At 43.0% G+C, this 18,067-nt stretch overlaps 1 protein-coding gene across 7 annotated transcripts in view; it reads left to right on the top strand.

Moving 5' to 3' along the window:
* Window positions 1–8,537: 8,537 nt before the first annotated feature.
* The window catches only part of LOC116399398 (tensin-2-like), a 49,663-nt gene continuing 40,133 nt past the window's right edge, over window positions 8,538–18,067 (top strand). For 4 of the 7 annotated variants that reach the window (XM_031876533.1, XM_031876535.1, XM_031876531.1 and 1 more), the window contains exon 1: window positions 8,539–9,206. In XM_031876533.1, the coding sequence (XP_031732393.1) occupies window positions 9,078–9,206 (129 nt within the window). In that variant the 5' untranslated portion in view covers window positions 8,539–9,077. Of the gene's footprint in view, window positions 9,207–9,227; window positions 15,795–18,067 lie in introns of those variants that run through there. The other 3 variants (XM_031876530.1, XM_031876534.1, XM_031876536.1) reach the window with 3 other exon arrangements.

Raw genomic sequence — 18,067 nt, 5'->3', positions numbered from 1 at the left:
TTTAATGAGTACATACCTTGTAGTTTTTTTTCGGTTTTCGCTCCTCAGCAGGTTTTTCAGTCCTCTTAAACTTTAACGATAATCTCCTGGGCTGGGGTGCGTTGATAGCTACAAGTATTTACAGGGCATGAAGTGAATATTCTCATGTGGTAAAAGAACAAAAGAGCTTTACAGACGAGGCTCATTACTCACTAGTTTTCAATCTCTTGGGTTTCGGAATAGAAGAGCTCTTCTGGCGTTTTTTCACTGTTGCCCTGTTTGGTCACGGAGACGATTGAAAATCGTTTGATGAATCTACAAGTATATACATTTGAAATAAATAGACGTAAAATAAAATGGAATAAAAAGTATTTAAACCACAAAACTAAATACTTACCATACACTGGAGCTGGAGGCCTGTTTTCAGTATCAACATCACTGATTTCTCCAAGAATGAGATCTGATAATGATAAACTTTAAAAACAATCCTGATTTTAAAACACACAGAAATAATTAAAATAAGAATAAAAAACTCACACTTGTTCACGAGCCATGGATATAGCGGTGCAAGACAACAAGTTGGAAGAAATGAGATGGATTCGCTCCAAAATAGCCTCTTGATCGGGGATAGAACGGCTGTCAATCAGAATCAAATAGGACGCACCGAAAAGGTTGAAGAATGACTCTGTGGTCTTTATATACACATCGCCTTTCAAATACCCGCCTTCACGTACCATCCTGTCGGGCATGGCGATACCTTGTATGCGTAGATGCGTTCAGATGACACACACACACACACACTCACACACACAAACTCATGTATGCGCAAACCATTTCAGTTTTCAGCACCCCCTCCCCCCCCCTCCCTGATCACACCTCTAAGGGGGGGGGGCATGAATTCACCCACACACACACACACACACACACAAACACATGTATGCACAAATAAGTTCAGTTTTCAGACCCCTCCCCTCCCTGCTCACACGTCTAAGGGAGACATCCAAGGGAGACATCCAAGGCATCTACAGCATAGGAGTAGGCTAAATAAGTTTCAGTCTCATTCACTCTCATAAGTTTTCAGATCATTATATTTAAATAAAAGAAATAAATACACTCATGCACGCTTTTTCACGTGCATGCGCAAAATTGTTCACCTAACAGTGCACGCGCTAAGGCATAATCTATATACTACAGAGAGATAGACAGACAGACGGAGAGAGAGACTGACTGAAAGTGAGTTTTTTTTTTACTGACTTTCTTTCAGCCGAAATCATTTATTTTTTGCAACGAGCCATTATGTCATGAGCTAATTTGCATATGTTCACAACAAAAATGTGAATATTGAATAAAGCCAGCACTAATGGACTCCGCGTTTCTCAGCATAGAGCTGCAGATAACCACAGTTGATTTTACGATCAGACATGTAAAAGAGCAGTGGCTTTATCCTCTAAAAGAGATGTTTTTCACTGCTGCTGATCTGATGTTACTCAACGGAACCTCTTGGTCGGGCTTTAAACGCTGTATGTGCAGTTTTGGTTCAGTTTGGACTGCCCTCATATGAACAATAAATACGTTAAGTATATTCAATCTTAGTATACTTGAAGCCCTACTAATCATCAGTATACTTCAAGAGTGCTATTTTGGAACAACTTATGTTGTACTTAATATATTTTAGTTGTGATTAAATAGTAGTTAAGCCCAATTTGAAGTGTATTCAGTATATTTTTTGTGCTAAATTGGAACAACTTAATGTATACTTTAAGTACAATTTAAGTATATGACTGTGTATGTACTAATGTACATGCCGATAGCTAACTTAAATACATACCTTTGTGTTTTAAGTATATTTGAAATATATTAGTGTTTTACAAATATGTAAACATTACAATATTAATATATTGATATTGTGGTAATAGTATACCAAAAGTTATACTTTTGGCTTATTCCAATTACTAAGAAAGCACACTTTCTTATTACTATGCTATATTACTTTGTACACTACATACTATTATACATTATAATATTATAAATGTATTACCGGTATCCAAAATGCTGAATGAACTTCCCAGATAGTAATTAAAAACACTTTATTGAATTTCAAATATATTCTTAATATATTATATATATATATAATAATACATTGCAAATACACTGCCAAGAATTGTACTATTTGTAAATATATAAAATGTACTAACATCGTACGTCTAACAATGTGCAAATTAAAACTTTAAACACACTTTCAAATAATTGTAATATCGTGCATTTTCGAGAAATATCAGAAAAGTATACTTAACAGAGAGCAAAACATCTTGTGATTTAAGTTTACATGGTACATGTATTGCTAAACAAAACAGAATGACCATGTTTCAGATTAAAACAACACAGAACACTGAACAATCAAAAGAACTGCACCGCTGCAGACTCTCGCTCACTAAATAGAAACACAAACATGCTCCACATTATGCTCCTTTCTGTTGGTTGTGTCACGGGAGTTCACGGTTTGGACCCAATAGCAAGACCACAGGAGACAGAGTACGGTAAAACTGATTTTATTTGCCAGAATAAAGACAGGAAGGTGTGGAGCCCGTGGTCCGACACCGGAGGGCAGGCAGATCCACGGTGTGAGTCCTGTGGCTCGACACCGGAAGGCTGGCAGCTTGACGGTGTGATGTCCCGTGGCTCGACACCAGAGGTAGGCAGATCCATGGTGTGAGTCCCGTGGCTCAACACTATAGTCACTATGGATATCTTAACGTCCAATGTTACACCCCTAGAAACAAATAACCGTAGCCGTGGCGCCATCATGAGGTTATTAGGTGGTGTTTCAGCTGCAGGACAGCACTGAAGGCCCAGGTATAAAATGCACAGCCCGCCACTGATGGAACCTGGAGAGAGGACCGGCCACACAAACACAAAACAGGCAGAACTCAGTCCACACAACAAATTTCCATCTTTGATGTTTCCTTGGGACTGTGTTTCCACACTGAGCAGCAGTGGAGGGAAAGTATGTGGTTCCATTTCCACAATACTGAGATATTCGGTACGTGTTAAATCACCAAGCAGCAGTAAAGGCGGTGTGACAGCAGAGTATCAACTCCTGGGGCGAATCCTTGTTCGAGTGCTGGAAAGCGTGATGAGAGGAAAATGTTGTTCTTTCATTGACCGACTGCCTGCACTTAAAGATTTCCACCGTCTTTTCTTGTTGTGGACTTAATCCACAATTTGTTTCCCAGAAATTGTCCATTGATGTAGATTCCTGCATAGTGGCCACATTCTTGTCTCGGAGGAACGCGGATAGTTTGTGGGATTGTTATTGTGACAGGAAGATGAAGTTCATTGTGATGGGTATCTTCACACCGCATCCTAAGCTAATGCAGGAATCTGAAACTCCACACAAGGCCTCGGAGAATCGGTTGAAAAAAAGAATCTGCATGCAAAAGCATGCCCATCCTACAATGTTCAAAAACACGCAAAAGTGCTGCAATTGTCCTCAGATAATGTAAACTTTGTAGTATCTCTGTACACTTCCGGCCTGGTCTCACCAAATGATGTATGAATAACACAGAAATTCATTTAGCGTATTAACAATGTTGCATTTGTCATTTCACGCCAAGGCGATAGAGTGCTGCAGGGATGACGTAGTTAGCATCACACTGTTTCCCTCTACAAACGGTAAATGGTAAATGGACTGTACTTGCATAGCGCTTTTCTGGTCTTTCAAAGCGCTTTCACACTACTTGTCATCATTCACCCATTCACACACTGATGGCAGCCAAGTGCCACCTGCTCAGACTAACTCATTCACACACCGTAGTTTTGGGGTTAAGTGTCTTGCTCAAGGACACATCACCATGCAACTAGCGGAGCCGGGGATCGAACCGCCGATCCTCTTATTGAAGGAGGACCCTGCTCTCCACTTAGCCACAGTCACCCTAAAAACAACAACACAATGAACGGGATTTTTTATGATTGTTGAAGCGTGAATGCAATCAGCAGAAAAAGCTAACTCTATGAATAAAACTACACTACGGTCACATGACTTTGCTGTGATGATGTTTTCTGGTGTCGTTAGAGTGACACTTGTTAGCAACCGCTTTTTTAAGACGTGTAAAAGCTTTAAAATTCACCAGAGGTGTATCTATTGGCGTATTTTATATCGTAGAACAAAACCAATCGCTTAAGCTTGTGTTAATCACCTTATTTTGGGCATCTTACCAAAAACCCTTTGGCTTTGAATTTGAGACAAGGGAACCGGAAGTACAAAAATGCTGACTCATATCCAGGCTTATGTATACAATGACAAGTATGTGACAAGTTCGGAGTGAGACCCGTTGGTTAAATTGCTGAAGTGATTAAAAAGCCCTTAAAAGTGGCGTGCTATTCATACCGCTTACCAAGAGATCACACTGTCGTGTCACACCTGCTGGGATGTCTGATGCTTCATGCCGTACTGACATTAGTGCCATTCGGTTCTCCTTGGGTAACCAGTTTACGTGAGCCATTGAAGACAGCACTGTCTTTAAGATGGGGGTGCAGGCGCTGCGTGTGAACACTGGAAGTTTACTTGATGAAAGACCAATGGGCCAAGCAACTTCTTTATGTTCAAACTGACAAAGAGTACCAGAGTTTTGAGCTTAACTGAAAGCTTTATACATTTTTAAACAAGGCAGTAGCCTCCTTCAGAATACTACTGTAACCTGCTGGAGAGTTACAGTGCACATTTACTGGAAGAGGGTTTTTATTCTCTGAGACAAGAGAATGCAGCGGCGGACCCTATCAGCCAGAGGATTTGGATGAATTTGTAGCCTAGCTTAGCTCTTATATTTCAGTTTCCCCCTCGTATTTTCCGTGCTGACTAAGGCAGAAGCCTTTCAGATCACAACACTCTGTTTCCGGCTTTTGTAGTCGCTGAGTGCTCTGTGTCAAATCTGACGTCAGTCACAAATGTCCCTGACCTTGGTGCATATGAGCAAAAACCTTGCCGCCCTCATATGCACTGAACAAAACCATTAAGGCACATCCTTTGTTTTTGCTCCCATTTTGTACAAGTTGAAATAAGAGACTTTTTCTATGCACACAAAACTCTCAAATTTTGTGCAAAAAATGTGTTAAAATTTTGGCAATATGCTCGGCACCAATGTTGACACGTTACACAGTTACGTAATGACGCTTCCTTCTTTTATAATTTCCTTGAATACACAGTTGTTGTACTAGTTGCATGTAAAAGTTGTGGCTCACTGATGTGTTTCAATAGCTTTTGGACATCAGTGGAGCTGTACGGCACAGAGGAAGAAGATATATCAGGCGTTGGATACTCAGTGGTCAGTGGTTCTGGTCTTTTGGTGGGATTTGTTGACTACAAGATAGATATCACCACCTTTATCCTTTACATGTTGAATCTGCATTAAGTTATTGTTGCCCACTAAGGGCAGACCAACTCCAAGACAAAACCAGAAAAACACAGCTCTCATGTATTAAACATCATATCGAGGGTGTAACAGAAAAATTTAATTCAAGCAACAATTCTATCAGCAATTGATTATGCTGATATCATATATGCATGCCGGTTCATCGTCTTTGAAAATGTCTTTGATTCAGGTCTATGCACACAACAATGCAGTTTGTATGACAAGGTTGGTTTGTCCTCTTTTTACAACCGCAGGATGGAACATTGGTACTTTTTCTATATAAGGCCATATTAGACGTACTGCCTCCTTATCTATGTTCTCTTCTGACTCCTAAAACTATCAGCAGCTGCAACCTTCGATCATGCGGACAAATTGAGTACGTCATACCTAAACTGACACCTTGTTTGTTGAAAGTGCTTTGACAGTTTTTGGACCATCTTCTCAGTATAAACTACAGAGACATTTTAAACTAGATTATTTTATAAGCATGCAAGATTTTAAAAACAGAAGTTTTAAGGTTAATTTGAGCATTGAATGAAAATTCTTTGATTGATGCAATTTGTTGGTTTATTTTATATGATTTTTTTAAATGTATATTTAGGTTTTTTTAAGTTTGTGCTGTTTAAAAAAAATCCTTTGGGTCTCATGCTTGATGAGATGTGAGCTTGACCCTTGGCATGACTGTCCTTGGTCTGTGGCCTAAAAAGTGTTGTTGCTGTGCACATCCAACACCAACCCTGAAGTTATGGTGTAGTTCAAGACTGACCCACAAAATAAGATGCTTGGACACAGCAAAGAGGCCAAATAGATGGTGCGAGCGGGTTGATTGTCATGAAGAGACGTTAACGTGGCCACACCACACGACTATTTTACAACTTCGGGAAGGTGTCATCGGAGATGATGGAAGTCATCAACTTGATCTTCAGTCAAAGATGTTCTGACATATGTAGACTGTCTGGGTAGCATCATCCCCAACATCGTCACAACTATTTCTGTACTCCTTTGTGTCTTCAGATTGCACCATCCCTTCTCTTTCTTCCTGTTTCAGGGGCGTAAATATAGAGATTGCATGCAAGGCAGATGCATCGGGGCCCATCCGACAATGCGTTGAAAGAAGAACGAGCTGATGAGAGTGATTCCAGTTGCCACCCCGTAAAAATGTCTGTATACAAAGAAGAACCATAGACTGTATATAAGAAATGCATAGTCACAGGAATGCAGTTTTAAAGCCTGGACTTAAAAACTGGGCCATCGCCATCTCGGTTTCTAGCATCCCCATCTTGTTTGTTTAGTTTTTTTATTCGTTGCCATTTTTCTTTTTGGCCATCGCAATCTTGGTATTTGTCCGTTGCCCTCTAGCTTTGGTAAAATAGTAAGTAGCGATTATTTGCTTGTTCTACATAAACTGTGTGCTTCTTGACTGGTAACTAGTGTGCACTGTGACAAGGTAGTGACCATGCGCAAGGTAGTGACCATGGGTCACAGAGTGACCCATGGTCACTACCTTGCGACACTGCTCTGTGTTCTCCATATTTGGACTTGGTTTATCTTGTCTCTCTATAGTCTTCTAAGATGACATCCTTTCTCTCCCTCCATTCCTCCTTAAAACTCCTGGAAAACTCTCCTTAATCTTCACTGATCCAGATTGAAACTGGTTTCTGCCAAGACTCCTAACAGGGGCCAAATATGCTGCAACGGAATGCAGCCATATCTTTGCCCAAAAAGACTTAGTATTAGTACCATATTTCCTAATCAAATCTTATTTGGAGGTAGGCCTAGATAATGGCTCTCCCGTCTTTCTCTATACTTTCCAGATGCAAAAGCAGGATTATTGACCAGAGTTGATGAGAAGGAGTTAATTTCATGGCATGTAAAACCAGTGGGGGGGTGCTAAATGCTGTCTGCAGCCTGAGCTCATGTCTGAGACCTTGCCTGAAAGACAAACATGGAGGGGGGCCAAAGGAAAAGGTGGGGCTGAGGTCAACTGGAGGGGGGCCTTGGGAGAAACAGGACTGGGGCAGAGGGTGAGTGGGAGGAGGGAGGGATGGATTGATGGTAGGGTATAGGTGACTGTGGCTAAGTGGAGAGCAGGGCCGTCCATCAATCACAGGATCGGCGGTTCGATCCCCGGCTCCACGACTCGCATGTCGATGTGTCCTTGAGGAAGACACTTAACCCCGTAGCTGTGCCTACGGTATGATAGAATCTGAATTGTAAGTCGCTTTGGATAAAAGACGCTTTGGATAAATGACTGTAATGTAATGTATAGGAAGGGAGTGAAAGGAAGGACACCTGGAAGGCCTGTCTGGGGCAAAGTGCCTGTAACAACAAGACTGCCTCGCTGCTGCTTTCTGTCTGAGGAGAGGGAAATAAAGGAACGAGGGAGTCACAGCGGGGAAAGGAGGAGAAACACAAAGAAGGGGGGGCCTTTGGAGCCGCATCAAGAATTTGCCTTTTAAGGGGTACAGTCTCACTCGTCCAGGCCTCGTGAGCTCTGGCACAGTGGCCAAAAACCACTCTAGGGAGAAGAAATAAACAACAGCAAAGAGGCCGGCGAGGAGGAGAAACTTGAGCAACGCTAATGTTTCTTACACTTTTAGCAATATTAAACATCCACAGGGCCTCTTTGTGCTTGAAATCCTTCTCCGTTATTCGGGCAGAAATCATCAAAAACAAAAGACAAGGATGCCTCTGACATGCCTTGGTACAACTTCTACCATCCTTTGTAATATGTTAGGTGCACACATTCTGTGGTGAAAGAGAGCTTGTTTCACACTCGCAACATGGTAAACAATGGGGAGGCTCAGGCCAGCGAAGGGCCCGGCCCGCTCTGAATCACTGGTTTGCCCAGCATCCCAACAGCTGCCCTCACTGTTTGGTTTTCTTGGTTTTCTGGACAATACCAACAATGTGTACGCCAAGCTAAAAGGAGACTCTGCCTGTGTCTGGGGGTGGGGTAGTGGGGGGCAGGAAACCGCTGAGGAGAGGTGGGTGGGGGTGAGAACAGAGAGGTAATTGTATATGTAAGAGTGAGGCAACCCTAGTGGAGAGGTGGGAGAGGGAGGAGAGAGAGAGAGAGAGAGAGCAAGAGAGCAAGAACAAGAGGAGGAAAGGGGAGAGACTTGTGTTCTCGGGATGGGAGGACTGGGAGAGAGGAAGAGGAGCAACAGGAGGGGGAGAGTGAGAGAAAAGGGCGAAGACGCAAAAGGAGAAGGAGAGCGAAGCAGGATCCTTGAGCGTTGACTTTCTCGAGTCGAGGGTCATGCGCCTGCGTCCCGGGGGATGTAGTGAGTGCAATCGACTGACAATAACAACAAAAAAAGAGAGAGAAAAAGTAAAGTAGGGAGCTTAAGTGTGTGAAACAAAGAAAGCACCGTGAGAGAAGGGGGGGCGGAGGCAGAAAAAATGAGGAGTCCACATGTGACTGCAGCATGACGAAGTTGGAGAGAGAGGTGTTTTTCAAAGTGTGTGTAGAAAAAGAGAAGGGTGGTGGGTGATCGAGAGCGTGTATCCTTCCCCTTCCCTCTGTCCCTGCAGCGGGGCTGAACGAGAGCCAGGAAAAGGGGGACGGACCTCCCTGTCCTCCAACTCCAGCTGACAAAAACAGCTGCCCCAGAGCTGGAGCCTGCTTAGAGGACAGAGAGGAGGAGGAAAAAAAGGGTCCAGAGTCCAGGACCCCCGTCCATCTACATGGGTTGCGTCCTGAGTTCGGACTGGTGCGGGGAGGACGAGGCACAACAACTGGTGGCGGTTAGAAGCTCGTCCCTGAAAAGAAGGAGTCTGGAGAGGAGCGAGAGTGGCAGGATGAGGCTGACGAAGGTCAGTGTGCATGCGGGGTTCACGTGAGTGTGTGATGGCATTCTAGATAAACATGTCCACAGTGATTGGGCGTTTGTAGTCAGTGCTGTTGGACATCGCATGGCACAGAGTGCTATTTGTTGATCAAAGGTACATTTAAGGGAAAATAGATGAATCTCTTTACAGGTGTTGGACAGTAGTAGTGCACATGTGTTTTGCACTCGGTCAGAGCAAGTGACGCAGTATACTGAGCAACTGTGATTGAAAGATACGGGGTGTAAACAAACACAGGACTTTGATCCGGGAGACTGCTGTTCATGTCCCGTGTTAAACCAAATGCAAGCAGCGACATTATGTTTTTTTACATAACATTGTTATGTTTGTTACGCAACGTTACTTAAGAAAGTCCGCTACGGACGGTTGTTTATTTATGGTAGTTACAGTTTTACTCTTGTTATGTTATATTTTAACACAATCCTTTTTCTAACTTCAACGTAGCAGTTGTGTTGCCTAAACCCAACCAATCGTTTCAGGTTAACCACGTGGCATTGTGCATTTTTGCAGGCGTGATGTGAGGCTGATTTGAAGCGTATTTTTGAAACGCTGTTTTGGTTCAGAAATGTCGACAATCAACTTATCCTGTTGTTTGCAGAAATGTCCAATGCCAACATTTTTTCTGCCGACTGTGTCGTGTGAAATCTGATAAATTGAAAAGAAAAAAGTGATGATGTGGAGCAGCTCGTGGCTAGCAGCTAGAGGCTACATCAGTCGCTACTAGCATAGCAAATTTGCGACCAAACTCTCGGCAAGCTAGTTGAATTGTGGGTAATGTGTGCAACAAGTTTTGACAAGGAATAAGAATACGTGGAATAAAAAAGACTATATCTCTGGCTCTGCTGAATAGATTTTGATACTTTTGTGAAACTGTAAATCCAACCAATGCTAAATCAGTGGAGTTCTCTTTTGATACAATTTTGAAGGTTGGTGTGTTGAAGTTAATCCAATGATATCCAATAATGCGTTTTTTTATTTTGAAAAATAAGTTTTATTTCAATTGATAATCATGCAGATCTCCAAGAATACATGTTTGGGGTGAATGTTTTGAATTCCCCTGCCATAAATGTTTCAATTTATGGCATTCTCACAGAAGGTGAAGGAATGACGCTTCAGTTCACAACGTACCTCTTGTTAGCAGATGAGCAGGCACGTTTGAGTATTTTGTTTTCGCCTTAGTTGATTTCAGTTTGAAACAAAATGATGCTTCACATTTTTATGGAACCAAAATTAAGTGTGAATCAATAGTGAAGAACTGGGTATGTCAAAGTTCAATGCGATGTTATTTACGTTACATATGCCTCATGGACATGTGCGGGACATCTGAAGTTTGAAGAGGGATTGTTTATCTCCTTACAAGGAGTGTGTGTGTGTTTTGTTCGACCCCTTGATTTACAAGATGATGCGGATGACCACAGCTGAGCTCACATCTGTGCAGACACAATGGCACTGTTGTGGCAGCCTTCGGCATCTGCTGGGGAATTACCGCTGTGTAAACAGAGGCATGCTAGCTGGCCGGAGTCATCGTAAAATTGCCATTAGCCACCAAAAGGACATTGCCATCCTTGACCTCAGGTCTACCAGTTTACATCACATGGAAGCACATACGGACACATGAGTCTCTGTGGCTTTCGCATCCAGATGTGTGAATTATCTAAATGTGTTTGCGTGCATTTTTCTAAATGTGTGTGTGCGTGCATGCTCGGTTGCACCACACCACAGTCCCAGTGGCTCCATATCACATGCCGAGCAGCGTGGGAATGTGGAGCCCTCTGGACGACATCATCCCGTAGTGACTGACCCCGCTACAGGGGTGTGGGAACCAGTCGGATCCCACCCATCATCCTAGAGGAGGAGATGTCCTCTCATCTATTTATGCTCATTTTGTTTTCATTAACTAGTTCTTTTCCACCTCTTTTTTTATGACTTTTGGTTGTTTTCCATGGAGTTGCAGACAATCGTAGTTGTGACACCAGAATGTGACTTGACATAAATTCCTATATGTCCGGGTATACGCCATAAACACACATAACTCATGCCAAGTTGCTTGCTGGAAACACTTGGCAACAGAAATGATCCACACGCTGCTCTCAGTGTGATTACATAATGTTATGATGTTATATCAGGAACATGGGAAAGGGATGTTTTTTGTGCGTAAGAGCTGTATATATGTTTGCAGTTTGCAGGGTGGGGTCCAAACACATCCTCCAGTGTCAGCAATATTATTTTCTTTCTTTTTGTTTATTTCATTCTGTGCCCTTAGAATAGGCCTCACTGCCTCACCGTCCAATGCTTCTTGGACAGCTGTTGACGGAGAGTAGCTGAGCATCAATAAACAACTTTCTAAAAATGGGTTCCTGAAATAAACAGTCTCTGGTGGTTGGACACGATAGTTCATATGGTTCTCTTTGAAAAATAAAGTGCCAATCTGTGTCGAATGATGCAGGTTTTTAAATATTTTTTTGTGTGTTATAACAAACAGATCACTTTGGCATTGACAGTTAAGTATGAATATCTTCCCCCACGTCACGGCCAAGTGTGGCTCAAGTCCAAGAGTCACTAACGGAATCACTCGGCAGTTGAATTCTAATATAAAACATACTCTAGCACTGCCTCCATTGCTGTGGAATGGCAGGGTGTTTTTAGCCACGCTAGCAGATAGCATTGTCAGCCGATCCACCACTTTGGTCCAGACTAAAATATCAACTAAATGATGGATTGCTATGATATTCAGTAGATATGCCCTAATGACTTTGGTGATCCAAAGACTTTTCCTCTCGTGCAACCTTAAGGTTGACATTTTTGGTTTTGACTGAAATACCTATTGGATGGATTGCCATGAAATGTGTTTAGTGCTAACTAGTGCTACCTTGCTAACACACTAAAACTCAGCCGGTTAACGTAGTATTGTGCATGCTAAACATTCGGGGGGTTAGCGTCGTCACTGTAAGTACGTTAGCATGCTGGCGTTAGCATTTAGCGCAAAGCATTGCTGTTTCTGAGCACAGCCTCACAGAGTCGCTAGCGCAGCTGTAGAATCTCATGTCTTGCTCTCGTCGCATGGTTCGACTCCGACTTGATTCAACTGACTTTTGGTGCCAGGTCCTTTTTCTATAATTAGTTTTTTTCACTGCGATTAGTACCCTCTCAGTGTGCGCGGGATTCTATGCTGGGAAGTCTCGTGTCTCGCAAATACGATTCTCTCTGACCAGTGGGACAGAGGTGGCACTATAAAAAAGTACCAGACCAGGTGTTATGATCCACAATTTTTGCTAATGGAAAACCAATAAACAGGAAGTCAAGTCGTGCCGTACCAGGCGGTGGAAGTGTGGCTTTAGTCTAGTTCAGGGGTGATATGTTGATTTATTTTTCTGTAAAGTTATACTGCTTTTGTTCCTAACTCTACAGGAAGTGTTATGGCTTCTAACGTTGCTTATTTATTATGCTAATGATCTACAAGTTTAAGTTCATTCTACTCTTTCAACACGCCGTTTGTACCACTGAGAATACTATAGTAAAATTTCGCAATCCCACTAGTTCTGTTTTCTTTTTGTGTTGTTGACTCTAGAAATACATAGAAAACTGGCATTGTGACAGTGGTTTTATGTGTATTTGTCCAGCTTCCTTGTAATTTCTCATGAGCAACAAAGTTTAGATTGGCCGTGACCAATACTGAGGCCTTGAGCCACAGGCATTCACTACAAACACACACCCAACACAGGAAGGAGCACTGACCGGTTAGGGTTAAATATAGAGGCGATTCTCACACACACACAAAAAGATGAATTCTTATGTAAACTCCGGACTCAGCGGGTGGCCGACTAGATTGAAAACAATGATCGGACCACAAATTGAAAAGGATTTTTAAAGGAATGCTTGTTGTTGTGTGTAGCGGGCGAGCAGATGAAAGCTGATCAAGGGAAAAGAGAAAGACATAAACCATTTCCTCTCTCGGAAAGTCTGGGGAAGAAAAAAAACAACAAATCCCAGCACCGCCCTTAAAAGCAACACCTCGCGGCAAACTATGCACGGGATATTTTCTTCTCTTACACTCAAAAATGACTTGACGTTTGCCCCAGTTTTGAGTAATGTCTTTTGGGCCTACAGAAAGGATTTTTGTTGACCTCATTGGCACAAACTGTGACGTCAGCGTCTCGCCGACTACTTTTCTCGCTCTTTCGCTCCTTCAACAGCCGCACCTTATCAGTGTTTGGCGTAGCGCTGTCCCACACGATCCTTCGTCGAGCCACGCGGCCCCCCCTTTTTTCTAGCCTCCTCCTCCCCTCATTTCCACTCGCCCCGTCTCCCACTCAGTCCACCTCTTTATCTCCATGCGTGATCCAAGTCCTTCCACTTCCCAAATTCCCTGTTCCAGACACCTGGTATCCCAGCAATTACCGACACCAAGTGCCTTGCTTCGTGACGTTGACCGCGGCCTTTCAGCCTTTTAGCTAAGTGCAGAGGAAGCTTGATTCTGGATTCGCTCCGTGTTTCTGCAAAAGCATCCCCCTCTCTCTTTCCTCATCTCCATCTTTCTTCCAAAACGACCCTCCCCCACTTTACTCATTCCAATCCCAAGTACCGGTTTCCTGTCTCTCTGTATTTTTTCATGTGGCCTCCATGGCCCTCCCCATTACCTTGGCTTCTACCACCTTGCTTCTTATTCCATCCCTGCCCCCTCTTCCAACGCTCTCCTCTTCATCTCCCTCCCCTCACCCTGTAACAATCCAAAAGAAAAGGGAGCAAAAGAATTCCAGAAACATTTAAACTCCCCAACCCCTCCCCTTTTTTCTGTCATGAGCCGGAAATTCTCGGGTTATGAGCGAAAGGAATGGACTGCATTACTGCATGTGTTGTTTGAGGGGGATGGTGGGGGGGTCGTGACTTACAGTCATATTTCACATGTGCTGTACCTGCACGTCGATCCAACACATATGGAAGCGACTTGGGGATCAAGGCAATAGACAGAAGTAATGCTCTGTGCATTAGGGAGTCTGAAGCTGGGGAATATCGCGGGCTAACAAACAAAAAGTCTCAACGGGAATGAACGTCCACGCACACACATGGAGTATGGAGTATGTGGAGTGTAAACACAGCTGTTAGCAGTTAGCATGCACAGAAAGCTTGGTAAGGACGCAAAGATGTATATCATCAATCTCAGGCTGGTTTTGCCTTTAAAAAAGAAAAAGAAAAGTTGCTTTATTAGTGTTTTCAAGCTAATTTCAAACATCTATCACTGCATTATTAGATGTTTGTAGGTTTCCGACGACACTCACAAGCTACAGAGAAGGCATGTTTAAACTGTCAAGACCATACCTCACCTGGTGCTTTCTCTTATTCCACCACTTGGTGCTGCTACTAGCACACTAGTCACTACCCAGCAGTGTCCAAGCATGTTGATCAAGGCACATCTGTGTGTGTGTGTGTGTGTGTGTGTGTGTGTGTGTGTGTGTGTGTGTGTTGGGGGGCATGATGTGAGAGAACAGGGGTGCTGACAGCATCCAAGATGAGGGAGGGACCTTTGAACAAGGACTCCCAACCATCAGTTAGCAGGGTTTTACGGGGTCAGATTGTAGAGTAGATCAGGTCGAGGTCATTTGAAAAAAAAAAAAAAGATTTATTAAGAGAGCCACTGAGCTACAGTGTCTTGACTAAGACACCTTTCGTTCGGACTGCATTACGTTCATGCACTATTCGTTGACATCAACATGTCTGTTACACATGTAATAATGGTGGTGTTATACTGTAGGAGGAGAGGAGGAGGCCCCGGAGCCACCTCGTGCACACAAGGCCCGTAATTTAAAAAACGCCTCAATATTTGTGTGTGTGTGTGTGTGAGCTGGATACATGTTTGTTTACATGCTAAGGCCTATTTTATGACCGAGTCACACCCAGATCCACTACCACAGTTTTGACCTTGTTATGAAGGAAAAGGGGTTGATTCTGTGGTTAACAGTTATTTATATTTGTATGTTTTGAACTTCTTATGACCATAATATTGCTCGGCCATATCATTCATGTATTACTACCACTTTGGCACTTCATCACTTGTTGCTGTCTCTCTGTAACTTTGTGTGGTATCGCTGTTGCACAGTTCTCTCTTGAGAATACAACACCTGGCGTTTTAATGTGATCACCTGTATAAATAAAGTTTCAATAAAAAAAAAATACTGTAAAGGTATGTGATATGATGTGAAAAAATTAAAAGATACTATGAAGGGGGATGATCCGGTAATAACTTAAATCACACCAGAGGTTTTATTTTCCAGGGAATATCAGTGTTTAATTCAGCCAATCCAGATCCAGTATCCTTACGCTCCCCTCCAGAGAGTGGTCAATCAGGTGGGAGGGGGCTTGAAATCCCAGTAATTGTCCTCCACACATGCTTTTTCAGACGCGTGTAGCTCCGCCCAACAGCCCCTGTACGGAGGGGCTGGACCGGAGCAAAAGAAAACAAGTTATCGCAGTGGCAGGCCATGTTATTGAGGGTCTCCTCTGAGAATGAGGGGCAGCTCTTGAAAACCAGAGGATATGATTAGCGGGAAAACGAACAAGGTAAGCCCGTACAGTCTGTGAGCCCGCGGAGAGAGAAAGTGAGGGTCCGGTTGAGTTCCAGTTACCTAAAAGTCAGCATGGAGGATTTCTGGATGTCCGTGTGATGCTGAGTTTTCATGTGTTGGCTGCGCAGTTGCGCTCTCGGCTGAATGTGTCTTCTTGTTGTCGTTTTGCCCCGTATGAGCTGTCGGCTTGCTGGTTATTTTTGGCAGGCAGCTCCATTATGAGAAAATGGTTTGAGCTTGTTCAATAGAGAGATTTAATGTGACCTGGCGGTGTGTTTACTCAAGCTATATTCTCCTTTTGATAACCCCGCGTTATAGAAGGATATGCTTATTAATGTGTTGGCTGTTATTTCACTGCAAACATTTTGAAAAAAACGTGGTGACTAAAATGGACTTGTTCTCTGATGCGTCGCACTTCATTAAACTGACAGAGAAGTGTTCTGACTAGAGTCATATGATGCGTTTAGCGCCCCCCTCCACGAGCCCCTCAGTTACGTCAGCGCTGGTCAGTTATTGTCAATGTCGCAAAGTCATGTTGGGGGGGGCGCATGTTTCTTATGAGTGCGTGTGTGCAAGGTTTTAACCGAAAATGACTGGGATTTTTATTTTTTTTGAAGGGAGAAAACTTATGTTTAAGTTGAAAGCAGCAAATCTTAAAGTATTTCGGTTAACTTTACTCGTTAAGTATGGATCAGTCAAATGTTACAGCCAAGGACAAGAGCTCCTTACCTTGTTTCTCTTTCTCACACTGCTAACTAACCATTTTGTAGTGCGATGGGAAAGAAACGTGCCCAGATAGTTGTTACACAGTAATTTTGGTCAAAAAAGTAGTGCCTTGTCAAAAGAAGAAGCAGACTTGAGTTACACAAATGCCTGTAATGCACAATTTTCCCAAGGCCACACCAAGAGCACGAGTTCACTGAAAGGATGCTTTCAACAAACACATTTTGTCATTGTTGTGTGCAAGATCACATTTTAGTGTAGGTGCGTGTATGTACGCATGGCTGCACTGATTAATGCCTGTTAATGGCGGTTCGCACACCCCTCAATTAGTGTTGGCTCCCTATCAGGATCCCTTGTCAGAGTTCCCATCCTGCCTTTGCGACATGAGGAAAGCGGCTCCGCATTAACAACAAGATAACATTGTCCAACCTCTCCAAGCTTTCCTCTGCCGATAACGGTGTGGTCATTGGCACTTTTTTCTCCTGTGCAGTGGCTGGTCAATAGAGGGCAATGGGGCATGGCCCCACCTTGAGCCACACAAAAAAGAAAAAATAATCATAAATTATACAAATTGTCGATATTTGTGTTTTTGAACTATGGAATGTACCCAGTAATATGTGTAAAATATGATATCTGCGCAAAATATATGCTTTTCCTGCTCGTCCTCTCCGCCTGTGTGCACGACACGTCTCAGAACGCGCAGCTAGGGGGGCCAAATCGTTTTTGCCCAAAAGAGGCGGGTCTATGAAGCAGTTTAGCCAATTGCTGATTAAAGATATAAATGAGTGACATACAATTTAGCCAATCAGCGCCCTCAAATAGATTCAGTGTGGGGCCAAAAAGATTTTGACCCCCTAGCTGCGCGTTCTCGTCAGGAGAAGTCTCTACAGGCGAGCGCGAGCGCCAGCGCGAGCACTACTCCTCCAAGACCCGTTTGAGAGGAGAACTTTAGCGGAGATTCTGTAGACCAAAGAGCTGATATAAGATCAGCCTGACCTCACAATCAGACAGCAGACTAGCAGGAAAGGGAAGCAGTACATGTGAAGCTTCTGTACTAGCTGTACACCAGACAGGTTTGGCTAGCTGGATGACGTCATGCTAATAACTTAGTTAGCTTTTTAAAACAACGGGGACAGATCCAGCACGGACAGTTAGGGAGTGAGGGATGAGGAGGTAAGGAAACATGAGAACACCAGGGCACACATGGAGAACTCTGTCAAGCTACATATTAGGCAAAGTGAACATCCTTTCTTCTACATAGTTGTCCTCAGTCTCATCTGCTTAACTTGGTCATGGAGGCATCAACATTTAATTGAGATGGTAAATTAACAGTGAAAACTCATCATAGCTTAATTTAACATCAGTATTCATAATTACACTTCATGTTTACTTCTCCTGATCTTTACCTCCTATAACAAGGTCCATAGGGGCATCTCAATAAATACACTTATATTATATTATATTATATAAGTGTTATTTACTGCTTTTTTTCGTGTTGGAATAAATGTTAAATATTTAACTGCAAAGTAGTAATGCGTGTTTGAT

The sequence above is a fragment of the Anarrhichthys ocellatus genome, unplaced genomic scaffold, assembly GCF_004355925.1.
Source record: "Anarrhichthys ocellatus isolate YVR2014 unplaced genomic scaffold, GSC_Weel_1.0 scaffold111, whole genome shotgun sequence".
Taxonomy (NCBI): Eukaryota; Metazoa; Chordata; class Actinopteri; order Perciformes; family Anarhichadidae; genus Anarrhichthys; species Anarrhichthys ocellatus.
Note: the sequence above shows the minus strand (reverse complement) of the source record. Positions and strands in the feature narration are given on the sequence as shown.